The sequence below is a fragment of the Rhinoderma darwinii genome, chromosome 2 (genome assembly GCF_050947455.1).
Source record: "Rhinoderma darwinii isolate aRhiDar2 chromosome 2, aRhiDar2.hap1, whole genome shotgun sequence".
Taxonomy (NCBI): Eukaryota; Metazoa; Chordata; class Amphibia; order Anura; family Rhinodermatidae; genus Rhinoderma; species Rhinoderma darwinii.
The window spans coordinates 116,501,203-116,514,659 of NC_134688.1; the positions used below are offsets into that span (position 1 = coordinate 116,501,203).

Consider the following 13,457-nt stretch of genomic DNA (forward strand, 5'->3'; position numbering starts at 1 on the left):
AATTGCACAAAAAAAGTTGAGTACATAACGTGTGCCAAATTTATTGTGTATTTTAGATACCTTTTCCACCTATACTTTTTATCTATACTTTTTATCTATACATTTTCCACCTTCTTTAACGGTTTTAAAAAGTATCCAGAAAAAGAGACATAGTAAAATGCACCAAATTTATTTATGGTGTTCGCAACCACCGGAAAAATTGTGCATTACTCAGCTACTCATGAAATTATTGGGTTACCCATGTAATGCATGGATGTGCCAGGTCTTCCAGAGCAGGAATCACTCACTGTAGTCACTTTTTGTGGCTAATAGATGAGGTTTCTGAAAAGTGTACCCCACTCCATTAACTACGAATACCCTAAACACGCAGCGTATTTTCCCTGTGCGCCGCAGGGAATTCAGGGTGAAAACTGTACCAATGTTTTTCACCCTGCATTTCCGCTACGGAGATTGCAGCATTCAGCCGGCCTGCTAGCAGGCTGGCCTCCTAGGATGACGTTTTATCCTAGGAGACCGCTGCAGTCTGTGATTGGCTGCAGTGGTGGTCAGAAGGGATGAAGCGTCATCCCAGGAGGTCGGCCCTCTGACGTCATCCAGGCCGGCCTCCTGGGATGATGTGTCATCCCATGTGACTGCTGCTACAGCCTGTGATTGGCTGCAGCGGTCACATGGGATGAAACGTCATAACTAGAAGTCTGTCTCTTCCTCCAGGGATAAGATTCTTTTTTTTTACAAATTGCGTTTTTTGCGGTGGAATAGCTGCAAATACGCCGCAAAAAAATGCAACAACTTCTATTTGTTGCAGGTTTTACCTCCCCATAGAATTCAATTGGGAAAACCCGCAAAAAAATAAGCAGTGTTTATGCAAATGCAATTGACATGCTGCGTAATAAAATTCAGCACCGCATGTGAATTTCTGAGCAGTTTTTCCGCTCTGTATTTACGCAGCGTGTGGATGAGATTTGTTCTATCTTATCCACTTTGATGCTACTGTATTATGCTGCAGATTTTCCGTAACAAACTCCTTTGCAGAACATCCGCAGTATTTACGCAATGTGTCAACTGACCCTAAGGCCTTATTCACACGACAGTGAAAAACGGCCGTTCTTAGAACAGCCGTTTTCAGAACAATGATGTTCTGTGGGTGTATTCACATGGCCATTTTTATAATGGCCGTCAAAAAATAGGACATGTCCTATTTTTGTCCGTTTTCACGGCCAGATGGCCCCCATAGAAGTAAATGGATCAGTTTTTAACGGCTGTCAATACATGTAACAACCGTTAAAAACTGATCTGTGACATGGGAATTGGAAAGGGAACTACTAGTTCCCTTGCTGGCTATCGGTGGCGCGATGACACATACTCACCGATGCAGCGCCATCCTCTTCAGATGTGTTCTCTCGTCTTCATAGGTTCTGCGAAGGCGACGCAATGATGTCATCGCGCCGCCTTGGCAGATCCCTTGCGGCCGAGAGGCCACACCTGAAGAAGACGAGAGACGGCGCTGCATCAGTGAGTATGTAGGGCAGCTGAAAGTTAAATGTAGTGTATTGTTGCGCTCACTACAAGGGTAGTGTGGCGCTAGTACAGGGGGCATTGTACATATTGGTCAACTGTAGTGAATTTTCTGGGACTATCCAGAATTTACAGAGACAGCCCCTGAAAATTCCTACAGGGAGGGTGTGTGTGGCATCATCTACATCAGGGCTGTGTGGCATCATCTACACAGGGGCTGTGTGGCATATACAGCGGGTCTGTGTGGCATCATATACAGGAAGGTGTGTGGCATCTTATACAGGGAGGCTGTGTGGCATTATTTAAAGGGCAGCTGTGCGGCATCATATACAGGGAGGTGTGTGGCATCTACAGGGGGCTGTGTGGCATCACCTACAGGGGGTCTGTGTGACATCATATACAGGGAGGCTGTGTGGCATCATCTACAGGGGGGCTGTGTGGCATAATCTACTGCGGGTCTGTGTGGCATATACAGGGGGTCTGTGTGGCATCATCCACGGGGGTCTGTGCCATCATCTACAGGGGGGCTGTGAAACAATCATGACAATGACCTTCCTTTGGGTGTTTTCATGGGGTTGGGACAAAAAAAGCCTGACAAATGAAATTCATCAGTTTTTTTTAACGGCCATGATAAACGGATAAAAAACGTATGTCAAACGGCCATTAAAAACGGACTGGAAATGGATGAAAATTTGGAGACACACTGATGCAAAACGGCCATGAAAAACTGACAGTTGATCAGTTTTTAATGGCCATTTTTTGTCACTGTCGTGTGAATATAGCCTTATGCTTTTATTTTAAAATTGTTACTAAACCAGACAAACCCTTTAAAGAGCTACTGTGGGTCTACTGTGGGTCTACAGCGTCTATGGCCATAGACGAGCAGATATCTTATGAAAGTTTTTATGTCCCTTCCTTGTTTGCCCAGTGAAGGACCATGTCCATGGAAAATATGAGTGTGTACTAATAAGTAGTCCTGGCTTCCCTTACCTAAATCCTACACACATGATTTTGGCCTGATCATTTTATTAAGGCACTACACCGCATTCCAAATTATTATGCAAATGTTATTTTTCGCTGATTTTCCTAAATAGTCGATGCAAATGACAGTCCGTATAATCTTCAAGCCATCAACCGTTGGAGTATAATGCGAATTTTATTGAACAAATCTCCTAATGATAACAGATTTTTTTTAGAAGTAAAAAACTCAAAATGCACTGTTTCAAATTATTATGCACAACAGAGATCAAAACATTTTAAAGGTTGTAAAGAGAACTAAAATGGTAATTTGTTGAATTTGCAGCATCAGGAGATCATATTTACAGAAATCAAAAGCTCTTTCAATCCAAAAAAACTTAGCAGGCCAAGTTATAGGACCCCTTCTTTGATATCACCTTCACAATTCTTGCATCCATTGAATTTGTGAGTATTTGGACATTTTCTGCATGAATATCTTATTTTGCTTGAGGATGCTCCAAAGGTTCTCAATAGGGTTGAGGTCAGGGGAACATGGGGGCCACACCATGAGTTTCTCTCCTTTTATGCCCATAGCAGCCAATGACACAGAGGTATTCTTTGCAGCATGAGATGGTGCATTGTCATGCATGAAGATAATTTTGCTACGTAAGGCACGCTTCTTCTTTTTGTACCACGGAAGAAAGTGGTCAGTCATAAACTCTACGTGCTTTGCAGAGGTCATTTTCACACCGTCAGGGAACTTAAATGGTCCTACCAACTCTTTCCCCATGATTCCAGCCCAAAACATGACTCCGCCACTTCCTTGCTGACGTCGCAGCCTTGTTGGGACATGGTGGCCATTCGCCAACCATCCACTACTCCATCCATCTGGACCATCCAGGGTTGCACGGCACTCATCAGTAAACAACACGGTTTGAAAATTAGTCTTCATGTATTTCTGAGCCCACTGCAACCGTTTCTGCTTTTGAGCATTGTTTAGGGGTGGCTGAATAATAGCTTTATGCACACTTGCAAACCTCTGGAGGATCCTACACCTTGAGGTTCGCGGGACTCCAGAGGCACCAGCGGCTTCAAATACCTTTTTGCTGCTTTGCAATGGCATTTTAGAAGCTGCTCTCCTAATCCTATTAATTTGTCTGGCAGAAACCTTCCTCATTATGCCTTTATCTGAAAGAACCTGTCTGTGCTCTGAATCAGCCACAAATCTTTTCACAGTACGATGATCACGCCTAAGTTTTCTTGAAATATCCAATGTTTTCATACCTTGTCCAAGGTATTGCACTATTTCACGCTTTTCAGCAGCAGAGAGATCCTTTTTCTTTCCCATATTTCTTGAAACCTGTGGCCTGCTTAATAATGTGGAACGTCCTTCTTAAGTAGTTTTCCTTTGATTGGGCACACCTGGCAAACTAATTATCACAGGTGTCTGAGATTGATTACAATGATCCAAAGAGCCCTAAGACACAATACCATCCATGAGTTTAATTGAAAAACTAATAATTAAATGTTTGACACTTAAATCCAATGTGCATAATAATTTGGAACACGGTGTATTTGGCTGAGTTCACATTGGTCTTTATTTTTCTTCTCGTTTTTAGGCCTTATTTACACGAGCATGTATGGTCCGTGATATACGGTCCGCATTTCGGCCGGATTTCCCGGACCGAACACAGTGCAGTGAGCCGAGCTCCTAGCATCATAGTTATCTATGACGCTACGTGTCACTGCCTGTCCGCGGAACTACTGTCCTGTACTGAAAACATGATTACAGTACGAGACATCTATTCCGCAGCGAGGCAGTGACATCTAGCGTGATTGATCACTATGATGCTAAGAGAGCGGCTCCCTGCACTGTGTTGAGTCCGGGAAATGCGGCCGACAATCGGACCGTATATTACGGACCGAACACGCTCATGTGAATTAGGCCTTAGCATGTGTTTTTTTAATTTTGGTTGATGAACTCCCTTTGAGAAACATGCGAGTTTATCTACAAAAACAAAAAAATGCTAAAATTGCACAGTGTGAACCCAGCCTTAGGCCTCATGCACACGAACGTGTCCGATTGACGTGAAAAACGCATGTGAATCGGGTCCGTGTGTGTGGCGTTATGCATCAGTGTTCTTTTCAACTGAATTGATGCGTACATCACACATCGAACTCGCATGCGTGTGCAGTGCGTGGTTTTCACGCACCCATTGACTTCAATGGGCGCGTAGGTGCGTGATAACGCACCAATATAGGACAGGCAGTATCTTTCACGCAGCGGACTCGACGCACAGCACACGGACGTGATTCACGCTCGTGTGAATGGGGCCTTAGGGTGTATTCATAATTTGTGGTTAAATCACGCATTTTGCTGAAATTTTGTGCAAAAACTCAGTAAGAACAACACAGTTTTGTAAAGCCGTGATTCGACCACAATGGGTGAACCCATCGTACACCCTGACTTTTATGCAGCAGTCCATCACTGGAGGTGGCTGCGGCATATGACAATGTTATATTCTGATGTTATGGTTTTATCTTCAAATTTTGTGTCTTTAGGAAGAACCACAAGCCACCAGTTTACTTCACCTGATAACAACTATCATCATAAGAACCATGGGAAACATCTTTGGAAACCTGCTCAAAAGTCTGATTGGGAAGAAGGAAATGCGAATACTCATGGTGGGACTTGATGCTGCTGGAAAGACCACCATATTATACAAACTGAAGCTTGGAGAGATTGTGACCACAATCCCAACTATAGGTACAATTCTCAGAACCCTGTGTTATAATAAAGGCACTTCACCTTATAATAAAATTGTGCAATGTAGTGTCCTAACTAGTAAAATCCCTGTCGTCATAATGAGCTTTACTTCAAAACAAATGTCTGTATGGCAAAGCATTATTAACCCCTTGCCGCAGCAGCCATTTTTTGCGTTTTCATTTTCGTTTTTTCCTCCCCAAGTTACAAAAGCCATAACTTTTTTATTTTTCTGTTGATAAAGCCAGATGACAGCTTGGTTTTTGCGTGACAAGTTGCAGATTTTCATGCCACCATTTATTTTACCATATAATGTACTGGGAAACTGTTAAAAAACAAACTGTTAATAAATTTTGTTTTGTGTCGCCACATTCTGAGAGCCATCATTTTTTATTTTTTCGTCGATTGAGCGGAGTGAGGGCTTATTTTTTGCAGGGCGAGATTTAGTTAAAATTGGTAACATTTTGGGGTGCATGCAACTTTTTGATCACTTTTAGGCCTCATTTACACGAGCGTAATATACGCGCGTGCTTTTCACGTGTGTCGTACGCACCTATATTACTCTATGGGGCAGTGCAGACGATGCGTGAATTTTGCGCAGAGCGAGTGCGTTGCGTAAAACTCACGACATGTTCTATAAGCGTGCGTTTTTCGCGCATCACGCACCCATTGAAGTCAATGGGTGCGTGAAAACAACGCATGCCACACGGACGCTCCTTCGTTGCATTCGCGAAAATCACGCAAGAGCTGTTATGTCAATGCAAAAGAGTCTATAAAGCTGGACAAAGCAAACCCAAACCAGGAAGTGCCTGCGTTTCCACTGCGAGGGGGCAAGCCTAGTGAGTGCCTGGAGACTGTGTCAAGGTAGCTTCCTGTTTGTGAAATCATCTTCTGCCATGCCGCGCGGGATGGACATAGAGCGCCTCATCCTCTTTGTCCAGGAACATGCTGCAATCTGGGACACGCGCTCAGAGGCGTACCACAACAGGACGGCCAAGGAGGACGCCTGGGAGGTGGTCGCCCAGAACCTTTTTGAGCAGGAGTGGGAGAGTGGCCGGGACCGCAGTCGGTTGGGTGAGTACCACGCATTTTCTGTCAATGCCTGTCATCCCTATAGAAGACCTGGGGCCCTGTATGTGTATTCTGCGCATTAGCACGAGGAACTTTGGTGGAGCAGGCGCATCACCGTGTCCCACGTCATCGGCACTGCAGGGCCCTTCATTTAGAAGTGAGTGGTGATAGTTCTGATGGCGTGTTATGTGTTTTTTAAATCCAACAGTCCAAGATATCAAAACATGGTGGCGGAGCTGCCGTGACCAATTTCGCAGAGAAATGGGTGAAAGGGGACGCAGCGGGGATGGCGCATCTCGCAAGCGACCCTATATCTATACCAAGCAGCTGATGTTCTTGAAGGACATCATGGAGATGCTCAAGTAAGAGTTTATGCCTTTGCATGTGTCTAATGTGTGTTTGCCCATGTCCTGTTTGCCAACGTGTTGCTGTGGGCATTGTTCAATATTGTGTTCTTACGTTTTTTTCTCCTTCTAGAACCACCGACAATTTGGAGGACACCGCAGAGGAGACTGACGTCGGCGAGTCTCTGCAAGAACCTCCTGCTCCCAATGTCCTGCCGCCCAGCCCAGAGCCGACACCCCAGGAGCCCGCACCTGGCCAGTCTGCAGGGGCCGTCGCCTCTCCAGCAGAGGAGCGCCCCGTGCGTGCCCGCACTCGCCGTGCCCGTGCTCCACAGCCCTCCACAGCTGCCCAGGTAGATACTCGTGTCCTGGAGTATCTAAGGCGAGCCGCTGAAGAGGACGGGAATGACGCGTTTGGCCGAAGCATAGTTCCCCTCCTACAGCTGGTGCCCATGGACCGTATGGGCCGTCTGCAGGCGTCGATCGTAACATTGATCGACGCTTCCAGACCGCCCTACAATCCTAACGTCTGCTTCACGGCCATAGAACAATGGCGCAGTTCAGCCATGCCGGCCACCACGCCCCAGTTGCCTGGCCCATTCCACCCTGTCCCCCAGATGCCACGCCCGCATCCGTACATGCGCCCTATGGCTCCCCACTTCCCTGGGCCAACATACCACCCCCAACATCAGCACCACTATGCTGACGAGGAACAACCTACCCAGCTCCAGGTCCAGCATAGTGGTGCTGAAATGCAGGCGTATTCCTCCCCGGGCCACCAGTACCAACACCTATGAGTGTGTTGGTGGCATGAGTTTTGGACGCCACAGTTGTGTGTGGTGCAGGCCTGCCAACGTTTCATTCTTTATAGTTTGTTGGATGTGTATTTAAAGAGGCTCTGTCACCAGATTTTGCAACCCCTATCTGCTATTGCAGCAGATAGGCGCTGCAATGTAGATTACAGTAACGTTTTTATTTTTAAAAAACGAGCATTTTTGGCCAAGTTATGACCATTTTCGTATTTATGCAAATGAGGCTTGCAAAAGTACAACTGGGCGTGTTGAAAAGTAAAAGTACAACTGGGCGTGTATTATGTGCGTACATCGGGGCGTGTTTACTACTTTTACTAGCTGGGCTTTCTGATGAGAAGTATCATCCACTTCTCTTCAGAACGCCCAGCTTCTGGCAGTGCAGATCTGTGACGTCACTCACAGGTCCTGCATCGTGTCGGCACCAGAGGCTACAGTTGATTCTGCAGCAGCATCAGCATTTGCAGGTAAGTAGCTACATGGACTTACCTGCTAACGCCGATGCTGCTGCAGAATCATCTGTAGCCTCTGGTGCCGACACGATGCAGGACCTGTGAGTGACGTCACAGATCTGCACTGCCAGAAGCTGGGCGTTCTGAAGAGAAGTGGATGATACTTCTCATCAGAAAGCCCAGCTAGTAAAAGTAGTAAACACGCCCCGATGTACGCACATAATACACGCCCAGTTGTACTTTTACTTTTCAACACGCCCAGTTGTACTTTTGCAAGCCTCATTTGCATAAATACGAAAATGGTCATAACTTGGCCAAAAATGCTCGTTTTTGAAAAATAAAAACTTTACTGTAATCTACATTGCAGCGCCTATCTGCTGCAATAGCAGATAGGGGTTGCAAAATCTGGTGACAGAGCCTCTTTAAGATACACCATGTTGGTGTTTTTCTTTTGATGCCAAATGTTTGTGTTGTGGACAAACACAGCAGTAAAAAAAGTATTGGTTAAATGGTTGGATTTCGTGTTGTTATTCATTGATACCACACAACACAAGGTTTGGCACACATTTCCTTTGCCTAGACTCTCACACACTTCTGGCCTTTTGGTCCAATGCATACACACGTGATATGAGGTTTTAGTTTATCTATCGGGGTTTGACATGGATTGCAAGCGGTGCGAACGTTTAGGTGCTGGCATGGAGCCCTAAGCAAACTAAGTACACTTGCAATTGGACTTTCATAACTTTAGGCCGCACAACATTATATCTCCGGACAGAAAGTTGGCAACTGACAAAAGTCCTGCTCAAACCCCGACAGATGTAAGCTCGCAACCCGCGTCAAGGGTCCTCATGTTTTGTGAGTCCCTGACCAAACACGAACCCCCCAAAAAAAGGAAATAACTGGTAACATGTGACGTGTGGAGTGAAGCCGCCAAACAACAGACAACCCTTCAAAGGTCATCACCCCCCCACGGTGCGGCTCCTGATGGGCACTCAAAATATGCCGCCAAAGTATCCCGCACTCGAAGGCCGGAAGAGAGAGATCGGCCGGGAGGAATCACTGGGCCAGTGTGACTGGTGCCTGCATGTGTTAGGATATATTCTGCATCAAAGGTAGCATCATTAATGCGGCAGAAGTTATGCAGAACGACACATGCTTGTATAACACGTGTGACAATCTGCATGGACAATTGCATTGTTGTCAGAAAGACACGCCACCTGTTCGACATAATGCCAAAGGCACATTCCACACATCGCCGAGCTCGGCCAAGGCGGAGATTGAACATGCGCCGACGGTCATCCAAGCCCCTTCTGGCAAAAGGACGCATGACTTGCCTTGTGAGTGCAAACCCCTCATCCGCCACGATGACACGGGATTGGGGGTCCGCTGGAGCCCGGGAGGATGGAAGGTTCCGGCACCGCCAGTCGATTATTCACGAGTCGCTTCCCCATTCTTGATGAACGGAATATGCGTGCATCTGCCGAGCTTCCATACGAGCCAATGTCAACAATAGTGAAGCAATAATTAGTGTCCGCCAAGGCTAACAATACCATCGAAAAATACTGCTTGTAGTTATAGTATTGCGAGCCACTGCGTGGGGGCTTTCTCACACGAATGTGTTTGCCGGCCGTCTAGGGCACCAATGCAATTTGGAAATTCACTTGCTCTAAGAAATCCCTCTGAAATACTTAGCCACTGTTCTGTCGTGGGCTGAGGCATGACCGTGCTCTTTAACCTCTGCCACAACACGACACAGGTGGATGTGACAATGAACGAAATGGTGGTCACTCCCAAAAGAAATTCAAAATGTATCGAATGATAACTATTGCCTGTGGCCAGAAATCTAGAATACAACAAGAAAGAAAAAGAAAGCCACAACACATGTTAGGGGGGGGGGGGGGGCTGGTGAAGCAGACAGTGTCATTTACTAAGTAATAGCAGCTGCACACATACCTCAAGGTCACAAGCAGCCGTTCCTCGGCCGAAATGCAGCGTCTCATGTTGGTATTCTTGTAGGTGAGACCAGAGCGAGTTTGCTCAAGCAGAAGGTCAAATGTGGCCACAGACATGCGGCAGAAGGCTAGAAATTTTTCTGGATGCCGTCGTAAGTCCTCATACAGGGTATGGAAATGGCCTTTTATCGTACGTTGGGCCACAAGTGGATGGACCCAAATGCAACATCTTACAGGCGTCTGGTGCTGCAGCATGGGTCGGCGCTCCCCAAACCGACGTGAGATCCTCCAGAAAAGAAGCACACGTGCCAGCGACTGAGAAGGCATAAGTGTTGTGTGTCAAGGCGATTCCAACGTCAAGGGAGAAACACACACTGGTTTCTGCAAAGGCGGAAATAAGGTTCAAAACAGGCTTCTCCCAGCAAGCAGGGGTTGGGCCAGCTGGCCTATTTGTAGGCTGGCGTCGCATTAATCCCCTCTGCGTTTTTTACGCGCGATGCAAACGCTAGTCGTGCGCGCGTTTTAAACGCAACAACGCTGCGTATACGCAGTGCATGCGCAATACCAACGCGCGCAAAACGCAGCGTTTTTTGCGCGCGCAAAACGCAAACGCTCGTGTAAATCAGGCCTTATTCCATTTTGTTTGTTCACCATGTGGGTTAAATAACGGTGAATTGTAATAGTTCAAACAGATGCCACAATACCAATTATGTATGTTTAACTTTTTTTACAATGCTTTAGGGGGAATATGCGAACACGGGGGTTTTTGAACATTCAATATTATTTTTCTTGGGCTTTATAGGAGTACAAAGATGGCAGACCTGGAGACCTTCATTAGACCCCCAAGCTGCCATGACAACCATCGGCACCCCACAATCACGTAACGGGGAGGCGACGGGCTGTCAGAGGGGGCCGCCCCCTCTTTCTAACGGGTTAGAAGCAGCGGCTTATATAGAACGCTCGTTGCAGTGAAGGGTTGGCTGTTTAGTCTACACCCTTTTAGTATGGAGCAGGCTCAGCCCGTGAGCCCGCTTCATACTTCCCTTTGCCAGCTATGACATAAATATATGTCAAATGTTAGCAAGGGGTTAACACATGCGCCCCTATAAAGTGTATCTGTCACCAAAATGTTTCTGTGTTTTTGCACAAATCATATTAGAATGATATAATGAATCTATTCTGCACTATGAAAAGGATATTGTCTTCATATAGCGCAAACTGTTATTCTCCTGAAGTCACTGCGCTTAATCAAAATGGCTACTCATGAATCTTCATTAGGGTTCTGCCATTTTTATATTCATAATTTATAATCTTCCTCTACAAACTGACAGCCGATTGGCATTTGATTTTTGAAAGCAGCAACCCAACAACCTCTGACTCAAATATTAAAGGGATATTACTAACTTAGACATTTATGGCTTATCTACAGGACATGCCATAAATGTCTGATAGATGTGGTGGTCATCCAACCCCTGCTTCGCTTGATACGGCGGGTGCAAGCTTCCCATTTCAGGCGTAGACTAGTGGAGAGCGGGCCTCGCTTTCGCAGCTGTTTCCGTAAGGGTATGTGCACACGTAGTGACCAAAAACGTCTGAAAATACGGAGCTGTTTTCAAGGGAAAACAGCCCCTGATTTTCAGACGTTTTTTGAGCAACTCACGTTTTTCGCGGCGTTTTCGCAGCGTTTTTTACGTCCGTTTTTGGAGCGGTTTTCATTGGAGTCTATGAGAAAACGGCTCCAAAAACGTCCAAAGAAGTGTCCTGCACTTCTTTTGACAAGGCTGTATTTTTACGCGTCGTCGTTTGACAGCTGTCAAACGACGACGCGTAAATGACAGGTTGTCTTCACAGTACGTCGGCAAACCCATTCAAATGAATGGGCAGATGTTTGCAGACGTATTGGAGCCCTATTTTCAGACGTAAAACGAGGCATAATACGCCTCGTTTACATCTGAAAATAGGTCGTGTGAACCCAGCCTAACTCTCATTGAATAGAATGGAGAGAACCGCACACATGAGCATCCCTCTCTCTATTAGTCCTTGCCTGCGGCCACCACTCCAGGTATAGCAGGGGTCGGGTGACCCCAGTTCTCGATGTAGGTCTGGGGTCCAGAGCTGAGACCGACATCTATCAGACATTTCTAGCATATCCCGTAGATATGTCATAAATGTTTAACTTGGGAATACACCCCTAAGGATTTTTCTCCTGATGACTTGTTAGTCATGTTCTTAAACAGAATACAGATGATATTTATTTTATGCTCTCAATGAATGATTACAATTGCCTTTACCCCAATCATATCAAACACTTGTAATTCTTTATTCTTCACAGGGTTCAATGTAGAAACGGTAGAATACAAGAACATCAGCTTCACAGTATGGGACGTTGGTGGCCAAGACAAGATCCGACCACTGTGGAGACATTATTTCCAGAACACTCAGGGTGAGCTCTCATGTAGTCTGGCCTGTTAAGTGGCTAATTAGAGGGTCTGAATCCATTAAATTTCCCATATTTTTCCTTGGAAAATGTAACGTTTATCACCTCCCAAAAGCACTTAACTTGCTGCATGGTTTCGACAAAGTACTTGCTCACCTAATTGCATAGAAACAAAATTCAATTATTTGTCCAGTTTAGAATGACTGACAACGTCATGCCTAAATGATTGTACGCATTCTTTTTTCATACCTGCCTTTGTGAATAGCAGACAGATATATATATATATATATATGTATATATATATATATATATATATATATATATATGTATATATATATATATATATATATATATATATATATATATGTGTGTATATATATATATATATATATATATATATACAATGCAAAAAATAGGCAGCACTCCGTTATTTTTAGGTGAAAAAAAGTGGGTACTTTATTGCCCCATGTGCAAAAAATAAAGTGCTCTGTATTCACCGCAATGGCGGCGCCGTGATGAAATGACTCCAGGAGGTGATTTTCATTTTTAATAACTTTTAATAAGCACACATGCACTACACAGATGTTTGCACTTTATTATATTGGATACTTTAGGGTAAACACTATCTACTGGCTATGTACTCTGGGATATCCATCTTATTTACACTTGGCATGTTTGCACTTTACCTATTTATGAGATATGTTTTGAACATTGCTGTTTTATGATTATATTCATGCATATTTTTATCTTATTGGAATGTTATTGGATTGTTGATTGGCACCATGATTTATATGCTGTAATATCCACATGTTAGTTGCTTGAGAAAGGCTCCAGGGGAAGGAGCTGAAACGTTAATGCACATGGGGCAATAAAGTACCCACTTTTTTTCACCTAAAAATAATGGAGTGCTGCCTATTTTTTGCATTGTATAGAATTGGGATCTTGGTCTGCTCCCTAGGGCTTGCACCCACACTATACCGGTGCTGCTGGATCCATTTGTTTGTCTCTCTCTCTCTCTCTCTCTATATATATATATATATATATATATATATATATATATATATATATATGATATACAGTTAGATCCAGAATTATAATTATTTGGACAGTGACACAAGTTTTGGCATTTTAGCTGTTTACCAAAACATATTAAATA

At 44.8% G+C, this 13,457-nt stretch overlaps 1 protein-coding gene across 2 annotated transcripts in view; it reads left to right on the forward strand.

Moving 5' to 3' along the window:
* ARF3 (ARF GTPase 3) overlaps window positions 1-13,457 on the forward strand; it is a 46,902-nt gene that overhangs the window by 25,020 nt on the left and 8,425 nt on the right. For both annotated transcript variants that reach the window (XR_012881383.1, XM_075852192.1), the window contains exons 2-3: window positions 5,035-5,239; window positions 12,197-12,307. Coding sequence is in view for 1 of the 2 variants with exons in the window: in XM_075852192.1 (XP_075708307.1) it covers window positions 5,092-5,239; window positions 12,197-12,307 (259 nt within the window). In the remaining variant the exon portion in view is untranslated. The remainder of the gene's footprint in view (window positions 1-5,034; window positions 5,240-12,196; window positions 12,308-13,457) is intronic.